The sequence below is a fragment of the Trichechus manatus genome, unplaced genomic scaffold (assembly GCF_000243295.1).
Source record: "Trichechus manatus latirostris isolate Lorelei unplaced genomic scaffold, TriManLat1.0 scaffold00244, whole genome shotgun sequence".
NCBI lineage: Eukaryota > Metazoa > Chordata > Mammalia > Sirenia > Trichechidae > Trichechus > Trichechus manatus.
The window spans coordinates 126,427-153,561 of record NW_004444180.1 but is presented as its reverse complement, the minus strand read 5'-3'; the positions used below and the strand labels follow the sequence as shown (position 1 = coordinate 153,561).

General features: G+C 46.0%; 2 protein-coding genes across 2 annotated transcripts in view; one reads left to right on the top strand and one right to left on the bottom strand.

The window, feature by feature from the left end:
• PSMD13 (proteasome 26S subunit, non-ATPase 13) overlaps positions 1-10,877 on the bottom strand; it is an 18,307-nt gene extending 7,430 nt beyond the window's left edge. Inside the window, exons 1-6 of the mRNA XM_004389363.2 lie at positions 10,589-10,877; positions 9,140-9,218; positions 1,532-1,566; positions 1,399-1,454; positions 1,112-1,155; positions 863-949 (exon numbers count right to left, since the gene is read on the bottom strand). Coding sequence (XP_004389420.1) covers positions 863-949; positions 1,112-1,155; positions 1,399-1,454; positions 1,532-1,566; positions 9,140-9,218; positions 10,589-10,683 — 396 coding nt within the window. The 5' untranslated portion in view covers positions 10,684-10,877. The remainder of the gene's footprint in view (positions 1-862; positions 950-1,111; positions 1,156-1,398; positions 1,455-1,531; positions 1,567-9,139; positions 9,219-10,588) is intronic.
• Positions 10,878-10,998: 121 nt separating this feature from the next.
• SIRT3 (sirtuin 3) overlaps positions 10,999-27,135 on the top strand; it is a 29,130-nt gene continuing 12,993 nt past the window's right edge. The window contains exons 1-4 of the mRNA XM_023724368.1: positions 10,999-11,077; positions 16,587-16,770; positions 16,934-17,166; positions 18,221-18,321. Coding sequence (XP_023580136.1) covers positions 10,999-11,077; positions 16,587-16,770; positions 16,934-17,166; positions 18,221-18,321 — 597 coding nt within the window. The remainder of the gene's footprint in view (positions 11,078-16,586; positions 16,771-16,933; positions 17,167-18,220; positions 18,322-27,135) is intronic.

The window sequence follows — 27,135 nt, the reverse complement described above, 5'->3', positions numbered from 1 at the left end:
GTGCAGTAGGTGAGGGCCCTGCCGCCCAGAGTCTGGGCTGCACACGTCAGCGAGGCACGGGGACGCGCAGTAGGTGAGGGCCCTGCCGCCCAGCGTCTGGGCTGCACACGTCAGTGAGGCACGGGGACGCGCAGTAGGTGAGGGCCCTGCCGCCCAGCGTCTGGGCTGCACACGTCAGTGAGGCACAGGGACGCGCAGGAGAAACACACGGCCCGTGGAGGCGGCGGGAGGGCACTCTGGCTACTCGGGGCTCTAATAAGCAGGCCAGGGCTGCGAAGTGGTACACAACAAAAAGTATTTTTAGGGCAATGAGAACAAGAGCAATTTTAACTCTTTTACCCCTAATATTTTCTTTAATGCTATGATTACCAAAACAAACAATGACAAACCAAACTATATGCACTTTCTGGTTAAACACGGTGGTCCAAGCATATAAACTTATCTCACTGCCACCCAAGTCTACCACCTGTCCCCAGAACTGCACCAAAATGAAAACGAGAAAGGCATCCACACAGACAGGAAACTCCACCAACACTGAAAAGGTGTGTGTGGGGGTGGGGGTGGCGCAGCGCAGGGGCTGCTGGCGGAAGAAGGCTGACGCTCACCAGTGAGGGGCCGCGGAGGCCTTGGATGCGCTTGGCTACACGAGATACTCGATACTCGTGTGCACAGGGGATGAGAGGAAAAGTATAAAACGTAACAGCTGGGGAATCAGGGAGAAGGGCATAGGAGAGCGCTTGATACTATTTTTGCAAGTTTTCTATAATTTAAAATTATTTAAATATAAACAGTTAAGGAAGGAAAATAGGATTTTTAAACAGCTTTTTAAATCAAAGACAGACCTGTGTCATGGCGACCTTACCTTCGTAACCTGCAGGTCCCCAATGTTTAATTTTAGTGCTCCAATCGCTGTCTTACACAGGATCACCGCCTCATCGCTGCTTTTCACCTGTGGACGTCAGAAACAAGGGCCCTCAGAAGCGGGGCAGAGACATTCCACGTGAACTCCATGCATATGGCTACGGGAACAACTGGGCCCAAGGAGCAGCCCGCAGCCCAGACACAGCTGTGGGCCACACACACTCTAAAAGGCATCACCGGACCTCGTTACCTTCTCACGAGTCTTTTCCAGAAAAGTGAGAGCCACATTTGGATCTAGAAAAGGAAAAGGAACAAAGTTAGAAAAACGACCAACACAGAACCTTTGCAGACCGGCTTCTACCAACCAAGAATCCAATTTTAGGTGGGATAATCTTAAAATTTAGAGCATTATGTACAGTAAAAACAACTCAGAATACAATGTTTTACATCAAAATGCAAAATTCAATGAACTTATACTTCAAGATCACTTTAATTACTGGGTGGATCTGCTCATTCATGAAGCAAAGCCAGGCTCACCTGTCATCTGTCTAACGACGTGAAGAATGATCTCCACCAGGGACAGAGGGTTCACCCTGAAAAAAAGCCACCATCTGAGCAGTGAGTGTTGACACACTCATTTCAAAGTCAAAGACGGACAAGAGGGTTTTACCTGTGTTCAAATTCACTGATGAAATTGTCATAAAGCTGCGAAATCAAAGCAGAGAGAATAATTATAGCACGTCTTTCACTCTGCAAAATCAAGACTCTGAGCACTGTTTTTAGTTAACAGAACTATATCAACGCCATCAAGTTGTGAGTTTACGATCACAGTGCCAAGCTCATAGTAGGCCTTCAATACTTTTTGCTGAATGACAGGAGACCCATACTAGGGCCTATTTAAGGTCACGTAAATTATCCCCAGTGGGTTATTAAAGTGCTGGGTGCTCAGGTAGGCTGTATCTCTGTCTCCCCAGCTGCAAATGGACATAACAGCTCCTAACTGATACAAGGTGAAGGGTGTGCCTCATGAGATGATCGCCCTCTAAACACACCCCCAGAGCTCTGTTAAGCTGTCTTAGTGAGGTAAAGAAGAAAGGGCCGTTCTCTGGTGCCAGTAAATCTAGCCCACTCTGAACAGAGGCAATAAATGGTGTCCATTGCCTACAGGGGGCTTTCCACTTTTATTACCTCCCTTCTTCCTTGAATTACCTCTCTTTTATTTCCCCATCCCCTACCTGTTCTTCTTCATACATGCTATTTGGCAAGTAGACATGGCTGTCCAATTAGTATTTAATCCCTGGAGAGAACAACTTAGGTGTTCTCCTCCCAAGATGTGAAATAGGGTGTGCTTGGCTGTGATCTGACACCACCCTGAGGACGGGAGTCTAACTTCGAGGAACCCCGGCTAACGATGATGTAAGCTGTTCTGCTTATCCCTGTCCTGTTTATTCTGTGAGTAATAAACGCTTCTTGATTCACACCATTAGAGCAGTGTCTGTTCTGTGCTCTGCTCCCAGTGGTCTTCACTAAGAACTTGTGAATATAGTGATATATAGGAAACCAGGGTGCTATGAAGTGGACTGGCCCTTTAAGGCTCTCCTGCAGACAACTCCCAGATTCTTCCTCCAGGTTACTCCAAGCCAACAGACCACCATGCGAAATTCCCACTAACTGACAGCATAGAGTTCCTCCAGGTTTTAGAAGGTTACAGGCTTGCTACATATGTCCCACGACCAAATCCAGCAAACACCTGGGCGCTTACTCAGACTCTGCTAGACACTACAGACACAGAACACGCCAGACAAAACCCTGCCTTCAGGGAGCTCCAGGCCAATGGAGCAGACCTGCAAACAAATAGGTAAGAATACCGTGCACTTTTGTTGTTAGGTGCCATTGAGTCAGTTCCGACTCATAGTGACCCCGTGTACAACAGAACAAAACACTGCCCGGTCCTGCACCATCCTCACAATTGTTGTTATGCCTGAGCCTATTGTTGCAGCCACTGTGTCAATCCATCTCATTGGGGGTCTTCCTCTTTTTCACAGACCCTATACTTTATCAAGCATGATGTCCTTCTCCAGGGTTGGTCCCTTCTGATAACATGTGAGCGTAACATGATAACATAACCGTGAGCTTAGGAACAAGAAAAAAAGCACGCTGGTGGATCAATCAAAGGAAGAGGTTTCAAGGGGGTTATTCCAGAAGTGGCGATGACTAAGTGTTAAGTAATGAAGAGCAGCTCGAGAGATGGACAAATTTGGTGTGGGAGAGGGAGAAGTTGGGGGAAAAGCAGACGGGGACAAACATGTGCAAAAGCACTGAAGAAAAATCCAGATCATCCTTCCGGGATGTCTCTGAGGATGAAAGTGTGGGGGTTAGGGTCAGGCTGACGGTCAGACCTTTACCCTCAGTCAGCACAGAAGCAGTGAGGGGTTTAAGCAAAGAGATTCGTGACCACATCTCTATTCTAGAACTAACTGGGAGCAGGGAGGATAGCAAAGGAAAAGACTGAGGGAGACAGACCAGTTAACAGGCTACTGCCAAGACAGGAGAGATTAAGGAGTCGAAAGCAGTGAAGGTGGACAAAGTCTGAGAGACACCTGTTGGTAAGTTGAACCAGAAGCTGACCAGATGTGAGCCGGAAGAGAAGGGGGAGCAGAGCATGACCCCTCAGCTATGAGTGAGTAACTGGGTGAAGGGGTGCTGTACACTGGGATGTGAACCCAGAAAGAGGAGCCAGTGTGGGCAACGCAGGGAGAGGGAACCTCCAGGTAGTTCAGCTCTGGATGGTAGAGTCTGAAGCTCCCCTGGATATAAAATAGAAAGATGGAAATGACCTGGTGTAGTCAGTTGAGTATTTAAATCTGGCTACAGGAAATATGTGGCTTCTTCATTACAAGGAAATATTTCAAATATCTTCCTCATTAAACAGAAATGTTCCCATTTTTCTGAGATAACTATTATAATTCATGGAACTATCTAAAGATATTCATTAAGTCTAGAAACTCACAATTACTTGTGGTAACATCATGAATACTGATCTATCTGGCACTTATACAAGCTGGGTCCCAACAATTCTTAAAGGTTTATTTTGACCATGGAAAAAGTAAACTCAAATCTGATGACCTGACATGTTACTGTGTGGTTGAGGAACCATCGGTCACGTTTAGAAAAGTGACTGAAGACAAAGCAAAAACGAGACAAACGAGTACGAACCTTCCATCAGTGTAACTTGGAACCCGGGGGACAAGCATTAGGATGGCCCTCATCCATTGTCTTTCCACATAGCCCAGGAGACGGCGTGCCCAGCACAACCTCTAGGCTCACAGGGGCAGCAGTGTGGTATGGAAGCTTCACCATGAGCACACATAAAGTAACACGTTCAGAGTGAGTGACTCAAGCTATCCACGAGCTAGCTACCAGTGACAACGCAAGTACAAATCTTTGATTCACTTAGAATCAGAGAAAGATGTCAGGAAAGACCTCAGAGCAGAGATTACCAGTGAACAAATTCATGGGGTCTGTCAGGGCCTAGGGGAGGCTGGGGGAGAGCATGCAGCGTGAAAAAAGGCACAGAAAATGGAGTCAGCCAGGAAGACTGAAGAATTGATGCCTTTGAATTGTGGTGTTGGTGAAGAATACTGAATATACCATGGCCTGCCAGAAGAACAAACAAATCTGTCTTGGAAGAAGTACAGCCAGAATGCTCCTCAGAAGCGAGGATGGCGAGACTTCGTCTTGCTTATTTTGGACATGTTATTAGGAGGGACCAATCCCTGGAAAAGGACATCATTCTTGGTAAAGTAGGTGGTCAGCAAAAAAGAGGAAGACTCTCAATGAGATGGATTGACACAGTGGCTGCAACAATGGGCTCAAACATAGCAACGACTGTGAGGATGGTGCAGGACCAGGCAGGGTTTCGTTCTGTCACACACAGGGTCGCTATGAGTCAGAACCGACTCTACAGCACCTAACAACAACGTACTTGTGCCTGTAATCCCATTTGGAATAGCGGTTTCCTTACTGTGTTAATGAGGCCATATTAGTATAGGGTGTGTCTTGAACCAATCACCTTTGAGCTGATTAGGCCCAGAGAAGCAAAAAGAGATGGGGGAAGACAGATGCCAGGCAACATGAAGATCACCAAGTGACTGAGGACAGAAGCTGAAAAGAGACAAGGACCTCCCTCCGAAGCTGACAGAGACAGAAAGCCTTCCCCTAGAGCTGGCACCCTGAATTTGGACTTCTAGTCTTCTAAACTGTGAGAAAACAAATTTCTGTTTGTTAAAGCCACCCACTTGTGGTATTTCTATTATAGCAACACTAAGAAACTAAGACAGAGCTGAAAGAATAAGGAAGAAGTGACTGCTGAAGTCCAGGTTCACGACTCCAAACAGAGACATAACCAAAATATTTAGAAATAGATGCTTTTCTCTGTTAAATCAGAGGCCAAAACAATCTCCCCCAAAACTCCAGTAAAGAAATGCCAGTTAGTTAATCAGTAATGCCAGGAAATGAGATGTATTTTTTTTTCTAGTACCAGAAGTTTTAAAAAAGTGCTCTATTCCAGAGGCAGCGTGGTATTATGCAGGATCCCCCAGCTCCCCGTCCCCCGTCCTACTGCCCAGGACAGAGCGCTGTGGCAAGCACAGAGTAGTGGGGGTGAACAGGTGTGACGGCAGTTATCTAGGATTCCTGTAGCAATCCTCCTCTACATACTATTCCATCCTCTAATTTGAAGTTTCAATGTTTGAATAATATTTTCCCAAAAGCACAGTACTCCAAGAAGAGGCCCTCGTGGCGCCGTGGTTAAGTGCTCGACTGCCAACCGAAAGGTTGGTGGTTCAAACTCACCAGTCGCTCCGTGGGAGAAAGATATGGCAGTCTGCTTTTGTAAAGATTACAGCCTCAGAAACCTTACAGAGCAGTTCTACTCTGTCCTATTGGGTCACTATGAGTCGGAATCGACTTGATGGTAATGGGTTTGGTAACAGTTGTGGTGCCATTGCTTACTGATTGATTACTTTTGTGTGGCCTTTCTAGCCACAGTCTTGTAACTCCCACTCAGGTGATGGTGTGATAGGGTAATTATAGCCTTAAAAGAGAGAAAATTCCAGAACAAAAAGGGGAGCCCACTACCACCAAAGAAGGAGACCCACAGCAGAAACTGGCAGCAGAGACCAGCAGCAAACAGCAGGGTGGGCTTCCTGGCCCACGGAGAGAGAAAGCTGAGTGCCTTTGGGCAGAGACTGAGGGCCAGGGAAAGGCATGCCTGCGAGCACAGAGGCTGTCCTGATGGAAGAACTGCATCCTGAGTGTTCCTGAGCCTGAATTGTAACTGTTACTTCCCTAACAAATCTCTTAATTGTGAGTGTGGCCTGTGAGTTCTATGTGGCCATTGCAATGAATTATTGAACCCAGTAGAGAGTGCTGTGGGAGGGACAGCTGGTGTCAGAATTAGTAAAGATAGCAGACAGAAGAGGCATGTCTGACCTCCGCCTCATGGGAATCAGCCTTGGTCTGTTGATCTTGAGTCTCCCTTCCCCTTGTGAAGTAAGAAGAGGTCAGACACTGCCCTCAAGTATGTTTTTACAGTACTCCAAAAATATAAGTCTCTGAACAATAAGATGCAGAGGCATGCTATTAGATGGCGTAATTTTAGGCTGGAACATTAGATGTACAGAAGCCAGAATGTCTGTCTCCATCCCCCAGGCCACTTACTAGCTATGACCTGTGGCAGATTACTTCATCTCTTAGCATCTGTTCAAGAATAGACTTGACACGTTGAACACTAATGACCAAAGACCAGACGAGTTGTGGAATGACATCAAGGACATCATACATGAAGAAAGCAAAAGGTCATTAAAAAGACAGGAAAGAAAGAAAAGGCCAAAATGGATGTCAGAAGAGACTCCGAAAGTTGCTCTTGAAAGTTAAGTAACTAAAGCAAAATGAAGAAATGATGAAGTAAAAGAGCTGAACAGAAGAATTCAAACGGTGGCTCGAGAAGACAAAATATTATAATGACATGTGTAAAGACCCGGAGATAGAAAACCAAAAGGGAAGAACACACTCAGCATTGCTCAAGTTGAAAGAACTGAAAAAAATTCAAGCCTCGAGTTGCGATAGTGAAAGATTCTATGGGGAAAATATTAAACTACGCAGGAAGCAACAAAAGAAGATGGAAGGGGTACACAAAGTCATTATACCAAAAAGAACTGGTCGACGTTCAACCATTTCAGGAGGCAGCATATGATCAGGAACCGATGATACTGAAGGAAGAAGTCCAAGCTGCACTGAAGGTGTGGGTGAAAACAAGGCTCCAGGAACTGACAGAATATCATTGAGACGTTTCAACAAACGGATGCAGTCTGAAAATACTCACTCATTTATGCCAAGAAATTTGGAAGACAGCTACCTGGCCAACTGACTGGCAGAGATCCATATTTATGCTTATTCCTAAGAACGGTGAACCAACCGAATACAGAAATTACTGAACAGTATCATTAATGTTATACGCTAGTAAAATTTTGCTGAAGATCATTCAAAAGCAGCTGCAGCAGTGTATCGACAGAGAACTGCCAGAAATTTAAGCCAGATTCATAAGAGGACGTGGAACCAGGGATATCGTTGCTGATGTCAGATGGATCCTGGCTGAAAGCACAGAATACCAGAAAGATGTTCACCTGTGTTTTATTGACTATGCTAAGGCATCTGACTGTGTGGATCATAACAAATTACGGATAACGTCGTGAAAAATGGGAATTCTAGAACACTTAATTGTGCTCATAAGGAACCTGAACTTAGACCAAGAGGCAGTAGTTCGAACAGAACAAGAGGACACTGTGTGGTTTAAATCAGGAAAGGTATGCATCAGAGTTGTATCCTTTCACCATACCTATTCAATCTGTATGCTGAGCAAATAATCCAAGAAGCTGGACTATATGAAGAAGAATGGGGCATCAGGATTGGAGGAAGACTCATTAACAACCTGTGATATGCAGATGACACAACCTTGCTCCCTGAAAGTGAAGAGGACTTGAAGCACTTACTGATGAAGATCAAAGATCACAGCCTTCAGTATGGATTACACCTCAACATAAAACAAAAGTTCTCATGACTGGACCAATAAGCAACATCATGATAAATGGACAAAGGACTGAAGTTGTCAAGGATTTCATTTTACTTGGATCCACAATCAACACCCATGGAAGCAGGAGTCAAGAAATCAAGACACATTGCATTGGGGAAATCTGCTGCAAAAGACCTCTTTAAAGTGTTGAAAAGCAAAGATGTCACCTTGAAGATGAAGGTGCGCCTGACCCAAGCCATGGTGTTTTCAATTGCCTCATATGTATGTGAAATCTGGACAATGAATAAGGAAGATCGAAGAAGAACTGATGCCTTTGAATTATTGTGTTGGCGAAGAATAGTGAATATACCATAGACTACCAAAAGAACGAACAAATCTGTCTTGGAAGAAGTACAACCAGAATGCTTCTTAGAAGCAAGGATGGCGAGACTACGTCTCACATGTTTTGGACGTTATGTCAGGAGAGACCAGTCCCTGAGAAGGACATCATGCTTGGTAAAGTAGAGGGTTAGCGAACAAGAGGAAGACGCTCAACGAGATGGACTGACACAGTGGCTACAACACTGAACTCAAGCACAACAACGATTGTGAGGATGGGGCAGGACAAGGTAGTGCTTCTTCATTCTGTTGTACACAGGGTCGCTATGAGTCGGAACTGACTCGACAGCACCTGACAACAACTTGGCATCTGCTTCTACATCTAAAACATGGGAACAACAGTAGTACTTACCTTCCAATGAGGATTATAAAACCAAAAAAACAAAAACCCACTGCTGTCAAGTTGATTTGGACTCAGAGAGACCACACAGGAGGATTAAGTGAGTAAATATGTAAAGTGCTCAGGACAATGACGCACAGCGGTGTCAGAACAGGCATAGCTTACCGTTACTATTTAAAAGCCTATCAATGATTCTGAAAGTCTTGGAGCATTATTTATACAATCCGACCTAACATGGTAAACAGATGTCCCTGGTAGCACAGTGGTTAAATGCTCAGCTGCCAACCCAAAGGTCAGCAGCTTGAACCCACCCGCAGCTCTGTGGGGGAAAGATGTGGGAGTCTGCCTCTTCAAAGATTACAGTCTTGGAAACCCTACGGGGCAGTTCTACCCTGTTCTATAAGGTCACTATGAGTTGGAACTGACTTGACAGCAATGGGTTTTGGTTAACATAGTAAATGATTTACCTTAATGAGACCATCTCCTTGGGCAAAGCACGGGTCCTGTACAAAATCAAGCACCTGAAGCGTCAGCTGATGCCACAACCTGAAAAACACAATGCCCTCAAGACCTATAACCTCGCATCAGGTCACACACACCTTCAGCTTTTGCGGTCCTATCAAGTAATAAATACTAGCAGTCATATTGTATAACAGAAAGAATACTAAAGCACATGCTAATGAACCTGAGTTCTCCTGGCTCTTCTGCTCAACAGTTACATCATCTTGAGTAACATTAACATGTTAATCTAAGACTCAGTTTTCCCAGCTGTAAAATGGAGAACATCCTTCTGGCTACCTCAAAAGGTTATTGTGAGGTTCGACTGGAAACAAGAGCTTTAGAATCATACAGCTCTAAGTTAAAATCCTAGCGCTTAAACTGAGCTTCAGTGTCGTCATCTATAAATGGGGATAAATGAGTTAGTAAGTGAGCTAACACGTACAATGTTTAGAACAGTAGTATGGTGCATGTCATCCAAAAACCGAAGGCTAAAAACAACGTATATCAATGTGCTTTGAAAAATACAAAATGCTACCAAACACAAGCGATTACTGGCCAAGCACTAAGAATCACATCCTTGTCAACTTTATCTCAAAAACTGTTAATTGCAGCAGCCTGCTGGACACCATCAAAACATGGACTGAATGCCGGCATGAAAGGCACTATACTAAACGCTCAAGGTTGTTATCAGAGAGGTTACTACAGGAAGTATGTTTTCCTATGGAATATCTATACCCTAACGTTAGCAATTTAGTCTATTAATTTTAAAAGAGGCTGGTGCCTAGCAACAGACAATTGTTCTGGAATTCATCGTGTTTCTAAACAAACCAAAACTCTGACATCTCTCTAAGGACATAAAGCCCAAAGTGAAGTGCAATGGAAAGTAGGGATCACGGGGGAGGGTGGCGGTGGTGGCACCCCCGCACGTAACAAGCCGCAGAATCGACAGCGAAAAGAACAGCGCTGCACCGGCCTCCGTGTATGCCTCTAGACCGCGAGAAAGCAAACTATGACAAGGTTAAGGACAAGTCACCAGGGTCTGCTGCCCTGCCCGTTTGACTGAACTCAAGAATTAAACTCACCGCCCAGCCTGAACCCTTTCAGTAAGATGAGAGGATGGGGAGTTCAGAAGCCTCAGTCACAGCCCTTCGCTCAGGAAGGCAGTGACGGCCTGCTGCTCAATCCTCGGGGTTCCTCAGCCCACCGTGCCGGCTCAGCCGGTCCCCAACTGTTCTCACTGTCCCCACACGCGCCCGCCTCCTCAAGCCCCCACACAGATCGGCCGGTCTGACGCCCTCAGTCCAGCAAGCTCTCCTCCCACACGCCTCCGCCCCGTTCCCGGCCCGGCCGCCTCGGAGCCCCTCGGCCTTGCTCTGCTCTCCCCGGGGCCCGGGACCCCTTGGCTCGGCGCTCACTTCTTCGTGTAGAGTTCCTCCAAACGATGCCACACGGCGGCCTGGCCAGGTCCGGAGCTTTGGCTCTGCTGTAGAAAGCCCTGTACGTCCTTCATGACGGCAGGAAGAACCCAGGACAACGGCACAACCAAGTCTACCGCCGAGATGTCAGCGCCGCGGGGATGGCCGCCGGAAGTGCTCACTCACTTCCGGCGCCGAGTCGCGCGGGGCGGACCGGGAGCTCTGTTGCCCAACCCCAGGAGACCGCTTATCGTTAGGGTAACGGCGCGTCTCTGCTCTTTGAACGAGAGGACGAACGTGCGCGCCGGGGCAAGAGGCTGTTGGGGGCGTGGCGGACGCCGACGTGCGGGGCGGGGCAAGAGCGTGGTGGGCGGGCACGTGACGGGAGAACACTCGCGGTCGCGGAGAAAATGGCGCTGTTGGCTCGTCGCGCCGTCCCCGCACTGAGGAAGGGGCTTTTCCCCGCCCGCAGGCCCTTGGGCGCGGGAGGTGAGCGGGCCTGCGGCCGCCGACCTCATTTCCTCCTGGGGCAGCCCGCGGGCCGGGGCCGAGCGGTCGTCGCGGGCTCGCAGGCTCTTTCCGCAGGGGTGGCTGTGGGGCGTGGAGGGCGTCGGATAGGTCAAGACCGTGAAGCGGACGCTCGTGGGGAAGTGGTGTTCGTGTTCGTTCTGACGGAGGGCGGCTTCGTCTTCGTGTCTTCTTTCCTGAGATTCTGGGCTCGTACAAGCAGTACTGGCGAGTCTTCTTGAGCTTTTTTAGTGGAAGTTCCGTTACGTGTCTCGCCGGTTTTCTTACTACAGTATATCTTGAGTTACAGCCATTTAAATACATAGTGTTTTCTGAATGTTTTTATGCTGATCTATTGTTAGGGGCCGTTGACTCGGTTCTGACTCATAGCGACCCGGTGTACAACAGAACCAAACACTGCCCGGTCCTGTGCCAACCTCAGAGTTGTTGTGCTTGAGCCCATTGCAGCCACTGTGTCAACCCATCTTCAGGGTCTTCCTCGTTGCCGCTGAGCCTCTACCAAGTATGATGTCCTTCTCCAAGAACTGGTCCCTCCTGATAACATGCCCAAAGTACGTGAGACGTAGTCTCAACATCCTTGCTTCTCGTGAGCTTTCTGGCTGTTCTTCCAATACACATTTGTTCGTTCTTTTGGCAGTCCACGGTATGTTCTTCGCCAACACCACAATTCAAAGCCATTGATTTTTCTTTGGTCTTTCTTCTCATTGTCCAGCTTTCACAGGCATATGAGGCGATTGAAAACGCCGTGGCTTGGCACATCTCAGTCCTTAAAGTCACATATTTGCTTTTTAACACTTTAAAGAGGTCTTTTGCAGCAGATTTGTCCAATACAATGTGTCGTTTGATTTTTTGACTGCTGCTTCCATGGGTGTTGTGCATCCAAGTAAAATGAAATCCTCAACTTCAGTCTTTTCTCCATTTATCATCATGTTCCTTATTGGTGCAGTCGTGAGGATTTTTGTTTTCTTTATGTTGAGGCATAATCCATACTGAAGGCTGTGATCTTTGATCTTCATCAGTTAAGTGCTTCAACTTCTGTTCACTTTCAGCAGGCAAGGTTGTGTTATCTACATAATGCAGGTTGTTATTGAGTCTTCCTCCAATCCTGATGCCCCATTCTTCATATAGTCCAGCTTCTTGGATTATTTGCTCAGCATATAGATTGAATAAGTATGGTGGAAAGATACAACCTTGACACACACGTTTCCTGGCTTTAAACCACGCAGTATCCCCTTGTTCTGTTTGAACGACTGCTGCTTGGTCTAAGTTCAGGTTCCTCATGAACACAGTTAAGTGTTCTGGAATTCCTATTGCCAGTGTTATCCACAATTTGTTGTGATCCACACATTCGAATGTTGATTCATAGGATTCCATTATATGAGTTTTTGTAATTTAACCATTTCCTTATTGAGATGGTTTTCAATCTTTAGTTATTATAGATAATTCTATGAGGAACACACTTGTTCATACTTCACTTTTTAGAAAAATCCTTATCAGTGGAACTGCTGAGTCTAAAGCTATATACATTTTTATTGCTTCACCACCCCCGAAAAGGTTCTGCAGTTAGTCTTCTATGAGCATATGTCCATACCCTTATACACAGCAATTGCACTTCTTGGAATCCTTACCTAGGAACTGATCCTCCATGTGGAAAAATCTTCAGGCCCAAAGTTGTTAATCAGTGTTATTTATAGAGATAAAAATTGGAAACAAACCTAAATGACCAGTAGTGGGTGAGTATTTGGATAAACACATTACTTAATATCATCTTTCATGGTTACTAAAAATATCAGCGAAGAGTTTGTAATAAAGATGCTGGGGAGTCATTCGTTCTGCCAGCAAACCTTTCCTTAGCTCTTACTCGGTGGCAGACTCTTGTTCTAGGTGCTGGGGAAGGAGCAGGATACGTGCTGTAGAGGTACTCTCCTGAGTTGGGGTGTGAGGTTGCCATGACGAGCGGTCAGTTTGCACAGGCGCACAGGTTTTCAGCCATTTCAATTTCTGCCCCTTGACTTTTGAATTTGAGGCTTGTAGGTGAAATCACCCCTTGTTTCCCTCTTTACCCGTGCCCACCTCAGGGTCCCCAGTCCCCAACTCCCAGGAATTTCAGACCACAGAGCATCTGCTTTGAGTCTCGTACCCCAGGTATGTTCTGTGAAGGTGGTAAAACCCTGTCCACCTGTCTGTCTGACTCATAGATGAGGGAGATGCGTGAAGAGCCTCAGCAGGCACTCAGTGGTGGTGACGGCTTCTCTTCTGCTTTTGTATCCCTCTCAGCAGCTAGCCTTTAGAGGAGCTGGGCGACTGCTGCTGCACGCTCTTGGTGCAGGGTGAAGTGAGGAGGGATGGAGTTGGAGCCGTACTTTCCCTCTTGCACCCAAGGTGCCTGACCAGGTGCTTTTATGCAAGCCGTTCACCCAGAGACTTCCTCAGGATTTGTGCCGGCTCTGTTGCCGGCTCCGGCTCAGCTCGGCTCCGTTGCAAGAGCACTGGGGCGAGGGTTGGGGGTGGGGCGTGCAGCTTTTATTCCTTGCTGTGTTTCCTGTGCTTTCTGCTGGGAAGTTTACAGCTCCAGGTTCTTCCAGCAAGACTGTGAGAATCATCTCCAGTTGTTCTTAGCCTTAGTACTGAGTAACTTAACAGGGGAGGTGGGCGTTGGACTCTGCGCATTCTGGTGCTTGCCAACCAGGCCCCCCGTCACTCCTTATCACATCCCCCCGTCACAGCCCCCCTCATCACAGCCCCCATCACAGCCCCCATCACAGCACCCCCTCTCATCACAGCCCCCCATTACAGCCCCCCTTCACTTCTCATCACAGCCCCCCTTCACTTCTCATTACTGGGCCTTCTCATCACAGGGCCCTTCCCCCATCACTTTGCTCATCACGAACCTCCAGAGGCTGCTTTCTCTGTGGAGCTCTTCCTCCTGTGCTGCTTGGGGGCCCTGTTATGTGAACTGATGGGGGGCTGCTCATGAGTCAGATGGCATGGGGGAGGGTCTCGGTGCAGTCAGATGGTGTGGGGGAGAGAGTCAGACGTTGTGGAGGGTCTCTGTGCAGTCAGATGGCGTGGGGGAGGGTCAGATGGTGTGGGGGAGGGTCAGATGGTGTGGAGGGTCTCTGTGCAGTCAGATGGCGTGGGGGAGGGTCAGATGGTGTGGGGGAGGGTCAGATGGTGTGGAGGGTCTCTGTGCAGTCAGATGGGGTGGGGGAGGGTCAGATGTTATGGGGTAAGGTCTCTGCGTTCAGGGATGGTGTGGTGGAGGGTCTCTGCAGTCAGATGGTGGGGGAAGGTCAGACGGTGTGGAGGGTCTCTGCGGTCAGATGGTGGGGGAAGGTCAGATGGTGTGGAGGGTCTCTGCAGTCAGATGGTGGGGGAAGGTCAGATGGTGTGGAGGGTCTCTGTGGTCAGATGGTGTGGGGAGGGTCGGATGGTGTGGTGGAGGGTCTCTGTGCAGTCAGATGGCGTGGGGGAGGGTCAGATGTTATGGGGTTCAGGGATGGTTTGGTGGAGGGTCTCTGTGGTCAGATGGTGGGAGGAAGGTCTCAGTTTCTGGGCAGGTGGCCACCTCTTCAGACTTCATTTCTGGTTCTGGGTGTTTCTCGTGGGACCCAGTGGTGCCAAAGCAAACTGACGGTGCTGCAAGACAGCAGGTATCTGGGGACTGAGGTGTAGGAGCCTATTTTGGGGTGCCATAGCCTGGCTCCTGTCAGCCCTGCCTCTGGGTGGGAAGGTCAGAGGCGAGGCTTCAGGGTCACCTCCTGGGAAAGCTGATGGGCCACCTGCCCTGCTGTGCAAAAGGGCCATGCAGGGGGATCCAGTGGCATTGACCTTGGGCCAATCCCTGGGTGGTGTGGTTGGATGCAGGGGATGCCCTCCAGGCCCTGGGGGGCTTTAGTGGTGGGACCCCTGTGCTGGAGGCCGTGTGTCACCTAGTCCTGCTCCCTGGGTGCAATGAAAGGCCACTGTTCTCACTACAGCTGACCTTGCTGTGGTGTCAGCCTCCAGAGCGACGGTGGTATCAGTTCTAGAGCTTTGTAGAGAGTGCTGGCAGGTCCATCGCGCCATGCGCCAACTGTGTGATCATAAGAGCTGCCTCCCGAGGTGGCTGTGAGTGTTGGAGAGGCCGCGGCCTGGGAGGTGTGGAATTGCCTTACATGGCCTTTATTCTCTGTTCTTTCAAGCCAGACCAACACCTGAGGTGCAGTGACTTTCCTTGTGTGGCCTTTTGCCCTTGGTTTTGGGGAATTGACCGTAGGGGATTTCCTGGGTTGTTGACTGCCCCTGAGGGTTTGTTACTTTTGCCCTGTTTGGCTAGCGAGCCTCACCTGATCATTGACAAAGGAGCGTGAGGATTGGCTTATTAAAAACCCTAGAACACGGAGTCTCTGATGGGGCTTCCAGGGTGATGACAGCCAGGAGGGATGGCACATCCTCCAAGACGTGAAGCCCTTGACAGAAACCCTTCCAGACCTGGTGGAAGGCTGCTGCACCCCTGAGGAGTTGTGGGAGCCTGCAGGCAACAGAAAGCTGTCCAAGGTCCTGGCTGAGAAGTGGCGCCAGCTGTGATACGTCATACTGCATTTCCTGGTTGAAAAGTTTCCTGATTGGTGAGAGTGACCAACTTTTCTTGGGAGAGTAAGCATATCCCCTTGAGGACCCTTCCCAGACCTTTCTCTGTGCATTTTTTCATTTATGTTCTTCTCTGTTAAAGTTGTTGTTGTAGGTATAGTGTTTCACTGAGCTCTGTGAGTCATTCCAGTGAATGATTAGACCCTAAGAGAGTAGGGGGGCCAGCTTTTCTGAAGTGCAGGGAGTTGTGTGGACCTCTGTGCCTGTGGCTGGTATCCACTGATTTAGCCCTGGGTGGCTAGGGATGAAATAGAAGAGCTGCCTGGGCCAGGGAAGGGAAGCTAAGATGCCAGATGACGTGTGTGGAATGGCATGTGTTGTCCACCACACAGTCTGGCGTCACCGGTGGGTGATCTTAGTCTCCCTAGACGGGTTTGCACGATTGACGTGAGCAGGCTAGGATTGCTGATTGCTTTGCCTGCAGCAGTTTGGACCCTGCCTCTCGGCGTGTGACTGTTCCTTCCGGAGGGGTCTGTGGAGCCTGAAGCTTGGTACTCTGTTTTCCTCGTGGGTCACTGTACCTTTGTCACAGCCGAGGTGCGCAGGTATGGCCCGTGGTGTGGGGCCTGTCTGAGCTCCGACCTTCTGTACAGCATCACGGGACAACTTCCTCATTTGCATGGTCCCAATGACCTTGGCCGTGCTTTAGGACAGTGCTGTGTTTTAGGCGCGCGATCACCCTGATGAGGATGGTGGACATTTGGGGCTGGAGGGAGTTGTGTGGCCGTCCTGGGGTGGAGTGGCAGGAGGCTGGGCCTTGCCTGTTCTTGCTGGCATGATGTTATTGCTGTCCATCTGTCGTATTTTCCACTTTGTGCTTTTCCCGTTGGTACTGCAGGTGAGAGAAGGCCCGTGTCCCTTTCTACTTGCACCTCGAGAGATTCTGGAGGGGGAGGTGGCAGTACCAGGGAGCAGCTGTCCTTGCAGGATGTAGCCGAGCTGATCCGGACCAGAGCCTGCCAGAGGCTGGTGGTCATGGTGGGGGCCGGCATCAGCACACCCAGCGGCATCCCTGACTTCAGGTGCCATGCGGCCCTGCCGGCCTTGGCGTGCTCCCCTCACTCTCTCACCTCCTCCTGCCCTCTCAGCACCCCCCCCCCCCCCCCTTTGGGCCCCCCCCCCCCCCCCCTCCCCCCCCCCCCCCCCATTTGCCACCCCCTCCTCAGGGCTTCTTTCTCTTTGCAGGTCTCCGGGGAGCGGCCTCTACAGCAATCTCCAGCAGTACGACATCCCATACCCCGAAGCCATTTTTGAACTTTCATTCTTCTTTCGAAACCCCAAGCCCTTTTTCACTTTGGCCAAGGAGCTGTACCCTGGGAACTTCCGGCCCAACATGACTCACTACTTCCTGCGGCTCCTGCACGAGAAGGGGCTGCTGCTACGGCTCTACACACAGAACATAGACGGGCTTGAGCGGGGTGAGCGCACCTTCTCCCTGTTGGGGGCTGGGGCAGCTCTGCTGGACGGGGCCCAGCACTCACTCCGCCACCTCTGGCCCCTTCTCGATGTGCCTGGGCGCTCTCGTTTGAGGCTGGGCTAAAGCTGATTTGGGAGCTTCTGGTTTTGCTAGTCTGATGGGATGACTGCTTTCCTTTTAAACTGTATTCTTTATTAGGAAGTTTCTCAAGCATATAGAGATAAAGAGTCATCGTCACTCATGTCAAGCCATACCACCCTGGATTACTTTAAAGAAAGTCCCACACACATGAATGTAATTTACAAATATACTAGTAGGCGTTTCTAAAAGGTGAAGACTTTTAAGGCATTGCCACGATGCTGTTATCACATCAAAAACACAAGTTAACTCCCTAGTGTTCTTGAGTGTGCAAAGTACGGTGTCTCCTTCATGTCCAGGTGGCCACACCAGCATGCACCCTGAGGCCAGGGAACATCGGCGGGGCCTCTTCCTGTGCGTGGTGCCAGCAGGCTGGCAGCTGCTCTCCAGGCTACGGCATGTTGTGGTTTAAAGTGTTGTCGTCTGTAGAGTTCAGGAAATGCTTACTTCCTAGAAAGAGTCTGTAGCATGGACCCCAGAGCCCAGGTGACACCCACACCTGGAGCTACTGTCAGCCTAGGTATAGCCAGGTAGGCCGTGGGTCTTGGCTTGGGAGTCAGGATACTCTTGGGGGTGTTGTGGCAGCCACCTAGAGCCTCTCAGAAGCAGGCAGTGGTAACAGATTATTGCCTTAGTCACCTTTTATCTGTTTTTAGCCAAGCAATTTTTTGAAGTTCATTATGTTATATTTACACTTTTACTTGGTGTCTTTTAGAATAGAAGATGTATTCTGGTATCGGGTGTAGTTTTATCTGAACTTTTGTCCTTTGTTTTGGCTGACCTGGCTCTCCTGGGTGTCCCTTGTGCCCTGTGCATTGTCTGGTCATGAACGTCACCTGTAAGTGGCACAGGCAGGGTCATTGGGCTCAGTGGCTCCTCTAGGTGTCCATGGTGCTCACCTGAGGTTTGAATTGCAGTGGCTGGCATCCCCGCTTCAAAGCTGGTTGAAGCCCACGGCACCTTCGCGTCTGCCACCTGCACCGTCTGTCTGCGACCCTGCCCTGGGGAAGACTTCTGGGTGAGTGTGCCCTGAGGCCGTCCCTCTGCGGCACGGGGTGGTCTGGGAAGTGGCCCTTCATGAGCATGTGGAAGTATTTTCCTTTAAATTGGCAATGTAATTTAAAAAATTAGAAATGTAATGTGTTTTTAAATTAGAAACATAATACATGTGGAGGAGACAGACCCAAGATGGTGGTTTAGTCAGACACACCACGCTGTCCTTCTACAGCAAGGTCCCAAGAAACCAAGTGAAACCGATACAGGTGACAATCCTGGAACCTTGAGGATCAAATGGGAAGATAGAGAATTAGATCGAACACCGATTGGAAAACAACTGAATGAAAACAGTGTATGAGGAGAGATACAGAGCGGAGGTGCCCTGCCAGCTGGCCTGGCACAGGCGGCCATCTTGAGACAAAGCCAGTAGCAATCCCAGGTGAGGAGCACAGGAAGGCAACTTCACACACCTCCCAATGGGAGACAGAGAAAATGTAGACATACCTGAGTGAAGCAAGGTGAGCAGTACATACAGCAGATCTAAGGAGGGAAAGTAAAGGAAGGAAGGCGAGAACTCCAGGGATCCTGGCGTCCACAGAGCAGGGAGGGAGCCAGGATCCAGAGAAAGGACTACTCACCAGTGGCGGTCCCTGACCATTAGAATGGGTGATGCACATGGAGTAAACAGATCCATAGAGTGCCAGCAGGAAGTCCCTCACCCGACCAGACTATGGGCAGCTCCTTTGCTTTTTGCATTTGGTCAGGGCCACGTCCCGATTGCTGGCTGCACCTGACAAGAAGTGCCCAGGCACCCACTCCTGGTAATCAGAGGAGCACGCTCTCCCTCCCCCCGCCCCCTTGCTAATTAGCAGCATGAACATTTCCCACCCCTGGCACCTTGCCCATCTGGGGACTGTGATATGAGCTCCCCATTCCCCCTCACCCTGCCCCGTCTGCCACCTCACACCCCTGCCACCCTGCTAATTTGACGAGCGGCAGCGCTCCCGTGCCACTGGTCAGCCACCATATCCCCCTGCCCTGTACCCCGCCCACCCAACATGAGGCAGAGAGTGTCCTGTGCTCCCAGTCACCTGCCACACCCCCTTCCCTGCACCCTGCCCACCTGACAAGTGGCGGAGAGCGCCCAGTACTCTGGGTCGCCCATCACACCCCCACCTACAACCCCACCCACTCAGCAAGTGCCATCATGTGCTCCTGTGGCACTGGACTGATGACAGGCAATGACCTGCATCCACCTAACTCGCCCTAAGTTGCCCAGTGTGCCCCGGTGAACAGCAACACATGCTCGCCTTGCCCGCCACTTCCCCACTCATCTAGAGATAGATGGTGAGTGTGCCCATGCCGCCAGATGAGCGGTCAGTGGCACATGCCCACTCTGTCCTCCCTGATATATCAAAATGAAACAACAAATCAGGACAAAACAAGCAAACATACAATCAGTCAATAAGTAAATAAATAACACCTTAATGCCTGGAAGATGGTAGACAATAACAAATCATATGAAAAAACAGGATAAGATGATTCAAACAAGTGAGAAAAATAAATGGGCAGAAAACCTTCCTGAGGAAGAAATGGTAACAGAGCTACCAGATAAAGAATTCGAAAGACTTATTTTATATATGGGGTCCTCAGAGAGATCAAGGAAAACACAGACAAAACCCTAGAAGAATTCAGGGAAACAATACAAGGGCAAAATAACAAAATACGTAGACAGTTACAAACCATACAAAAACAATAATTATAAATCCAGAAGATTAATAATAAAATATCAGAAATACATAACTCAATGGAAGGACATAGAAGTAGCATTGGCTTAATGGAAGAAAGAATCAATGAAATAGAGAAAAACTCCGTTTATACTAATCTATTTGAGGAACAATTAGAAAAAAGAATGAAGAAAGCCTAAGAGTTATGTGGGACACTATCAAGAGGAAGAATTTACATATAATTAGGAGGAGAGAAAAAAAGCACAGAGAATTTTTGAAGGTTTATTGACAGAAAACTTTCCTAATACCATGAGAGATGAGAAGGTTTCCATCCAGGAAGTTCAACAAACCGCATACAGGATAGACCCCCAAAAGAAAGTCATCGAGACATATCATAATCAGACTTCCCAAAGCCGAAGACAAAAAGAATTCTGACAGCAGCTCATGAAAAACAAAATATCACCTATAAAGGGGCACCGGTAATACTAGGCACTAATTTCTTGGCAGAAACCATACAGGCAAGAAGACAGTGTGATGACATATATAAAACTCTGAAAAAAAAAACAGCCAACCAAGAATCGTATGTCCAACTAGATTGTCTTTCACATATGATAGTGAAGCTAGGACATTCCCAGATAAGCAGAAATTAAGGGAATTTCTTAAAGCCAGACCAACCTTACAAAAAATATTAAAGGGAGTCCTTTAAACAGAGAGTCAATGGCATCAGACAACAACCTGAGATCAAGACACGACAGCATCATTCAGATGCCAACCCGGATAAAGAATACTCAAAAGTAAAATAAATCTGCAAAACTGAAAATGGAACCAGAGATGTCAGTCTGTAAATGATAACTTGAAAACAAAAAGAGACAATAAATGGTGTAGTTATAGAACTTCCATATGGAGAGGAAGACAAGGCGGTATCAAGATACAACAGACTGTTTTAAACTTAGGAAGCTAAAAGTATATTTCAGGATAACCACAAATAAGATTAATAAATCTACTCACCAGAATAAAGAAGAAAATGGAAAAGATTCAGTAAACACAAATCAACAACAAAGAATACAAAAAGAAAATCCATAAACAAAAATAACAGCCCAGAAAAAGAAAGCAGAACAAAGAAACCGTTAACACCACAAAAAAATAAAAAAATAAAAAAATGGCAGCAGTGTATTCATACCTATTGATAATCACACTGAATGTGAATGGTTTAAATGTACCAGTCAAGAGACAGAGAGTGGCAGAGTGGGTAAAAAACATGACCCATCAATATGTTGCCTACAAGAGACACACCTTAGACACAAAGACATAAATAGCTTAAAAATCAAAGGATGGAAAAAAATATATCAAGCAAACAGTTACCATAAGAGAGCAGGAGTGATAATACTAATCTCTGATAAAATAGGCTTTAAGTCAAAATCCATTGTAAGAGACAAAGAAGGGCACTGTATAATGATTAAAGGGTCAGTCAACCAAGAGGACGTAACTATAATAAACATGCACCCAGTAACACAGCTCCAAAGTACATAAAACAAACTAACAGAATTGAAAAGAGAGATAGTTCTACAATAATATTAAGAGACCTTAATACACCACTTTTGATGACAGACAGAACAACTAGAAAGGAACTCAATAAAGATACAGAAGATCTAAATAACACAGTCAACCAATTTGACCTTATAGACATACAGAACACACCACCCAACAACAACACACTACACATTCTTCTCCTACGCACGTGGATCATTCTCCAGAATAGACCATATTTTAGGTCACAAAGCAAGCCTCAATAAATCTAAAAAATCGAAATAATACAACACATGTTCTCTTATCATAATGCTATAAAACTAGAAATCAATAACAACAAAGAAAAAATACACAGAAACTGAATAACACCTTATTTAAAAATTACTGGGTAATAGAAATTAAAAATGAAGTTTAAAAAGACTCAGCAAACACAACATCAACAATAATGAAAAAGATGAAAAGAAAATGCATAAACAAAGCACAGAAAATTAAGCAGAGCAAAGAAACTGTCAACACCACAAAAAAAATTACATCAAAATGACAGCAGTAAACTCATACCTATCAATTACACTGAATGTAAATGGCCTAAATGCACCAATAAGGAGACAGAGAGTGGCAGAATGGATTAAAAAACACAATCTATATGCCGTCTACAGGAGACACACCTTAGACACAAAGACATAAACTAAAACTCAAAGGATGGAGAAAAAAAACAGCAAGCAAAAATAACCGAAAAAGAGCAGGAGTGGCAATATTAATCTCCGACAAAATAGACTTTAAAGTAAAATTCACCACAGAGGATAAGAAAGGACACTATGTAATGATTAAAGGGTCAGTACACCAGGAGGACATAACCATAAAAAATATATATGCACCCAATGACAGGGCTCCAAAATACATAAAACAAACTCTAATAGCACTGAAAACAGAAACAGACACCTCCACAATAATAGTAGGAGACTTCAACACACCACTTTCAGTGAAGGACAGAACATCTAGAAAGAAACTCGATACCGAAGACCTAAATGCCACAGTCAATCAACTTGACCTCACATAACAGAACACTCAACCCAACAGCAGCAGCAAAGTATACAATCTTTTCCAGAGCACATGGAACATTCTCCAGTGTAGGTCGTATTTTAGGCCACAAAGCAAGCCTTAACAGAATCCAAAACATCTAAATAATACAAAGCATCTTTTCTGATCTTAATGCCATAAAAGTAGAAATCAATAACAGAAAGAGCAAGGGAAAAAAATCAAATACATGAAAACTGAAAAACACCTTGCTTAATAACTACTGGTTATAGAAATAAGGATGGAATGAAATTCATAGAGTCAAATGAGAATAAAAATGCATCTTATGAAAACCTTTGGGACACAGTGAAAGCTGTGCTTAGAGGTCAGTTTATAGCAATAAACGCACACATCAAAAAAGAAGAAAGGGCCAAAATCAAAATGTTAACCCTACAATTTGAACAAATAGAAAGAGAGCAGCAAAAGAAGCCCTGAGGCACCAGAAGAAAGGAAATCATAAAGATTAGAGCAGAAATAAATGAAATAGAGAATAGAAAAACAGTTGAAACAATAAGACTAAAAGTTGGTTCTTAGAAAACGTTAACAAAATTGACAAACCATCGGCCAAACTGACAGAAGAAAAACAGGAGAGGAAGCAGAGAACCTGAATAAGAAATGAGATGGGTGATACCACAACAGAACCAACTCAAATAAAAAGGATCATAGCAAAATACTATGAAAAATTGTACTCCAACAACTTTGAAAACCTAGAGGAAATGGACAAATTTCTAGAAACATACTACCTATCTAAACTAACACAAACTGAGGTAGAAAAACTAAACAAACCCATAACAAAAGAGACTGAAGAAGTAATTTTTAAAAATTCCCAACAAAAAAAAAGTCCTGGCCCAGATGACTTCACTGGAGAATTCTACCAAACTTTCAGAGAAGAGCTAACACCAATACTACTGAAGCTGTTTCACAGCATAGAAAAGGAAGGTATCTTAGTCATCTAGTGCTGCTGTAACAGAAATACCACAAGTGGATGCCTTCAACAAAGAGAAATGTATTCTCTCACAGTCTAGTAGGTTACAAGTCCAAATTCAGGGCGTCAGCTCCAGGGGAAGGCTTTCTCTCTCTGTCAGCTCTGGAGGAAGGTCCTTGTGATGCATCAGTCTTCCCTTGGTCTGGGAGCATCTCAGCACAGGAACCTCAGGTCCAAAGGATGCAGTTTGCTCCCAGCGCTGCTTTCTTGGTGGTGTGAGGTTCCCATGTGTCTCTGCTCGCTTCTCTCTTTTATATCTCAAAAGAAATTGGCTTAAGACATTATCCAATCTTGTAACCGCATCAGTATAACTGCCACTAATCCATCTTATTACATCATCACGATAGAATTTATAACACATAAGGAAATCACATCAGATTACAAAATGGTACACAATTATACAATACTGGGAATCATGACCCAGCCAAGTTGACAGATATTTCTGGGGGATACAATTCAATCCATGACAGAAGGAATACTCCCGAACTCACTCTATGAAGCTAGCATAACCCTGATACCAAAGCCAGGGAAAGACACCACAAAAAAAACTACAGACCAATATCCCATGAACATAGATGCAAAAATCCTCAACAAAATTCTAGACAGTAGAATTCAACAGCATATCAAAAAAAAAAAAAAAAAAAAATCATGACCAAGTGGGATTCATACCAGGTAGACAGGAATGGTTCAACATTACAAATCAAACAACGTAATCCATCACATAAATAAAAGAACCACATGATTTTATCAGTCAATGCAGAAAAGGCATTTGACAAAGTCCAACACCCATTCCTGATAAAAACTCTCAGCAAAATAGGAACAGAAGGGAAATTCCTTGACATAATAAAGGGTATTTATACAAAGCCAGCAGCCAATGCCATTCTAAACGGAGAGAGACTGAAAGCATTCCCTTTGAGAACAGGAACCAGACAAGGATACCCTATATCACCACTCTTATTCAACATTGGGCAATAAGGTAAGAAAAAGAAATAAAGGACATCCAAATTGATAAGAAGGAGGTAAAACTATCCCTATTCACAGATGATATGATCTTATACACAGAAAACCCCAAAGAAATATACTGCAAGAAAGATAACTGGAACTAATAAGGATATTTCAGCAAAGTAGCAGGATACAAGATTAAATGCGAAAATCAGTAGGATTCCTCTACACCAACAAAGAGAACTTCAAAAAGGAAATTACCAAATCAATACCATTTACAATAGCCCCCAAGAAGACAAAGTACGTAGGACTAAATCTACCAGGGGCGTAAAAGACCTATACAAAGAAAACTACAAAACACTACTGCAAGAAACCAGAAGAGACCTGTTGTTGTTGTTAGGTGCCGTCAAGTTGGTTCCGACTCATAGCAACCCTATGTACTACAGAATGAAACGCTGCCCGGGCCTGCGCCATCCTCACAATCATTGTTGTGCTTGAGCCTGTTGTTGCAGCCACTGTGTCAATCCATCTCATTGAGGGTCTTCCTCTTTTTCGCTGACCCTCTACTCTACCAAGCATGATGCCCTCCTCCAGGGACTGATCCCTCCTGATAACATGTCCAAAGTATGTGAGATGTAGTTTCGCCATCCTTGCTTCTAAGGAGCATGCTGATTGTACTTCTTCCAGGACAGATTTGTTAGTTCTTTTGGCAGTCCATGGTATATTTAGTATTCCTCGCCAACACTACAATTCAAAGGCATCAGTTCTGCTTTGGTCTTCCTTATTCATCGTCCATCTTTCACATGCCTGTGAAGCAACTGAACACACCATGGCTTGAGTCAGGCGCACCTTAGTCTTCAAGATGGCATCTTTTTTCTTTTCAACACTTTAAAGAGATCTTTTGCAGCAGATTTGTCCAGTGCAATGCATCTTTTTATTTCTTGACTGCTGCTTCCATGGGTGTTGATTGTGGATCCAAGTAAAATGAAATCCTTGACAACTTCAATCTTTTCTGTTTATCATGATTTTGCTTATTGGTCCAGTTGTGAGAATTTTTGTTTTCTTTATGTTGAGGTGTAATCCACACTAAAGGCTGTGGTCTTTGATCTTCATCAGTAAGTGCTTCAAGTCCTCGTCACTTTAGCAAGCAGAGTTGTGTCATCTGCATATCACAGGTTGTTAATGAGTCTTCCTCCAATCGTGATGCCCCATTCTTCTTCATATAGTCCGGCTTCTTGGATTATTTGCTCAGTATACAAATTGAATAGGTATGGTGAAAGGATACAACCCTGATGCACATCTTTCGTGACTTTAAACCACGCAGTATCCCCTTGTTCTGTTCAAATGACTGCCTCTTGGTCTATGTACAGGTTCCTCATGAGCACAACTAAGTGTTCTGGAATTCCCATTATTTGTAATGTTATCCATAATTTGTTATGATCCACACAGTAAAATGCCTTAGCATAGTCAATAAAACACAGGTAAACATCTTTCTGGGATTCTGTGCTTTCAGCCAGGATCCATCTGACATCAGCAATGATATCCCTGGTTCCACATCCTCTTCTGAATCCGACTTGAATTTCTGGCAGTTCCTTGTTCATATACTGCTGCAGCCGCTTTTGAATGATCTTCAGCAAAATTTTACTTGTGTGTGGTATTAATGATATTGTTAGATGATTTCCACATTCTGTGGGGTCACCTTTCTTGGGAATAGGCATAAATATGGATCTATTCCAGTCAGTTGGCCAGGTAGCTGTCTTCTGAATTTCTTGGCATAGACAAGTGAGTGCTTCCAGCACTGCATCGTTTGTTGAAACATCTCAGTTCGTATTCCATCAATTCCTGGAGCCTTGTTTTTGGCCAGAGTTTTCAGTGCAGCTTGGACTTCCTCCTTGAGCACCATTGGTTCCTGATCATATGCTACCTCCTGAAATGGTTGAATGTCGACCAGTTCTTTTTGGTACAGTAACTCTGAGCATCCCTTCCATCTTACTTTGATGCTTCCTGTGTCCTTTAATATTTTCCTGGTAGAATCCTTCAGTATTGCAACTTCAGGCTTGAATTTTCTCTTCAGTTCTTTCAGCTTGAGAAATGCTGAACGTATTCTTCCCTTTTGGTTTTCTATCTCCAGGTCTTTGCACATGTCATTATAATACTTTACTTTGTCTCCTCAAGCCACGCTTTGAAATTTTCTGTTCAGCTCTTTACTTCATCATTTCTTCCTTTTGCTTTACTACTTAACGTTCAAGAGCAAGTTTCAGAGTCTCTTCTGATATCCATTTTGGTCTTTTCTTTCTTTCCTCTCTTTTTAATGACCTCTTGCTTTCTTCATATATGATGTCCTTGATGTCATTCCACAACTCTTCTGGTCTTCATTCATTAGTGTTCAATGCATCAAATCTATTCTTGAGATGGTCTCTAAATTCAGGTGGCATATACTGAAGGTAGTACTTTGGCTCTTGTGGACTTGTTCTAATCTTCTTCCATTTCAACTTGAACTTGCATATGAGCAGTTGATGCTATGTTCTGCAGTCAGCCCCTGGCCTTGTTCTGACTGATGATATTGGGCTTTTCCATCGTC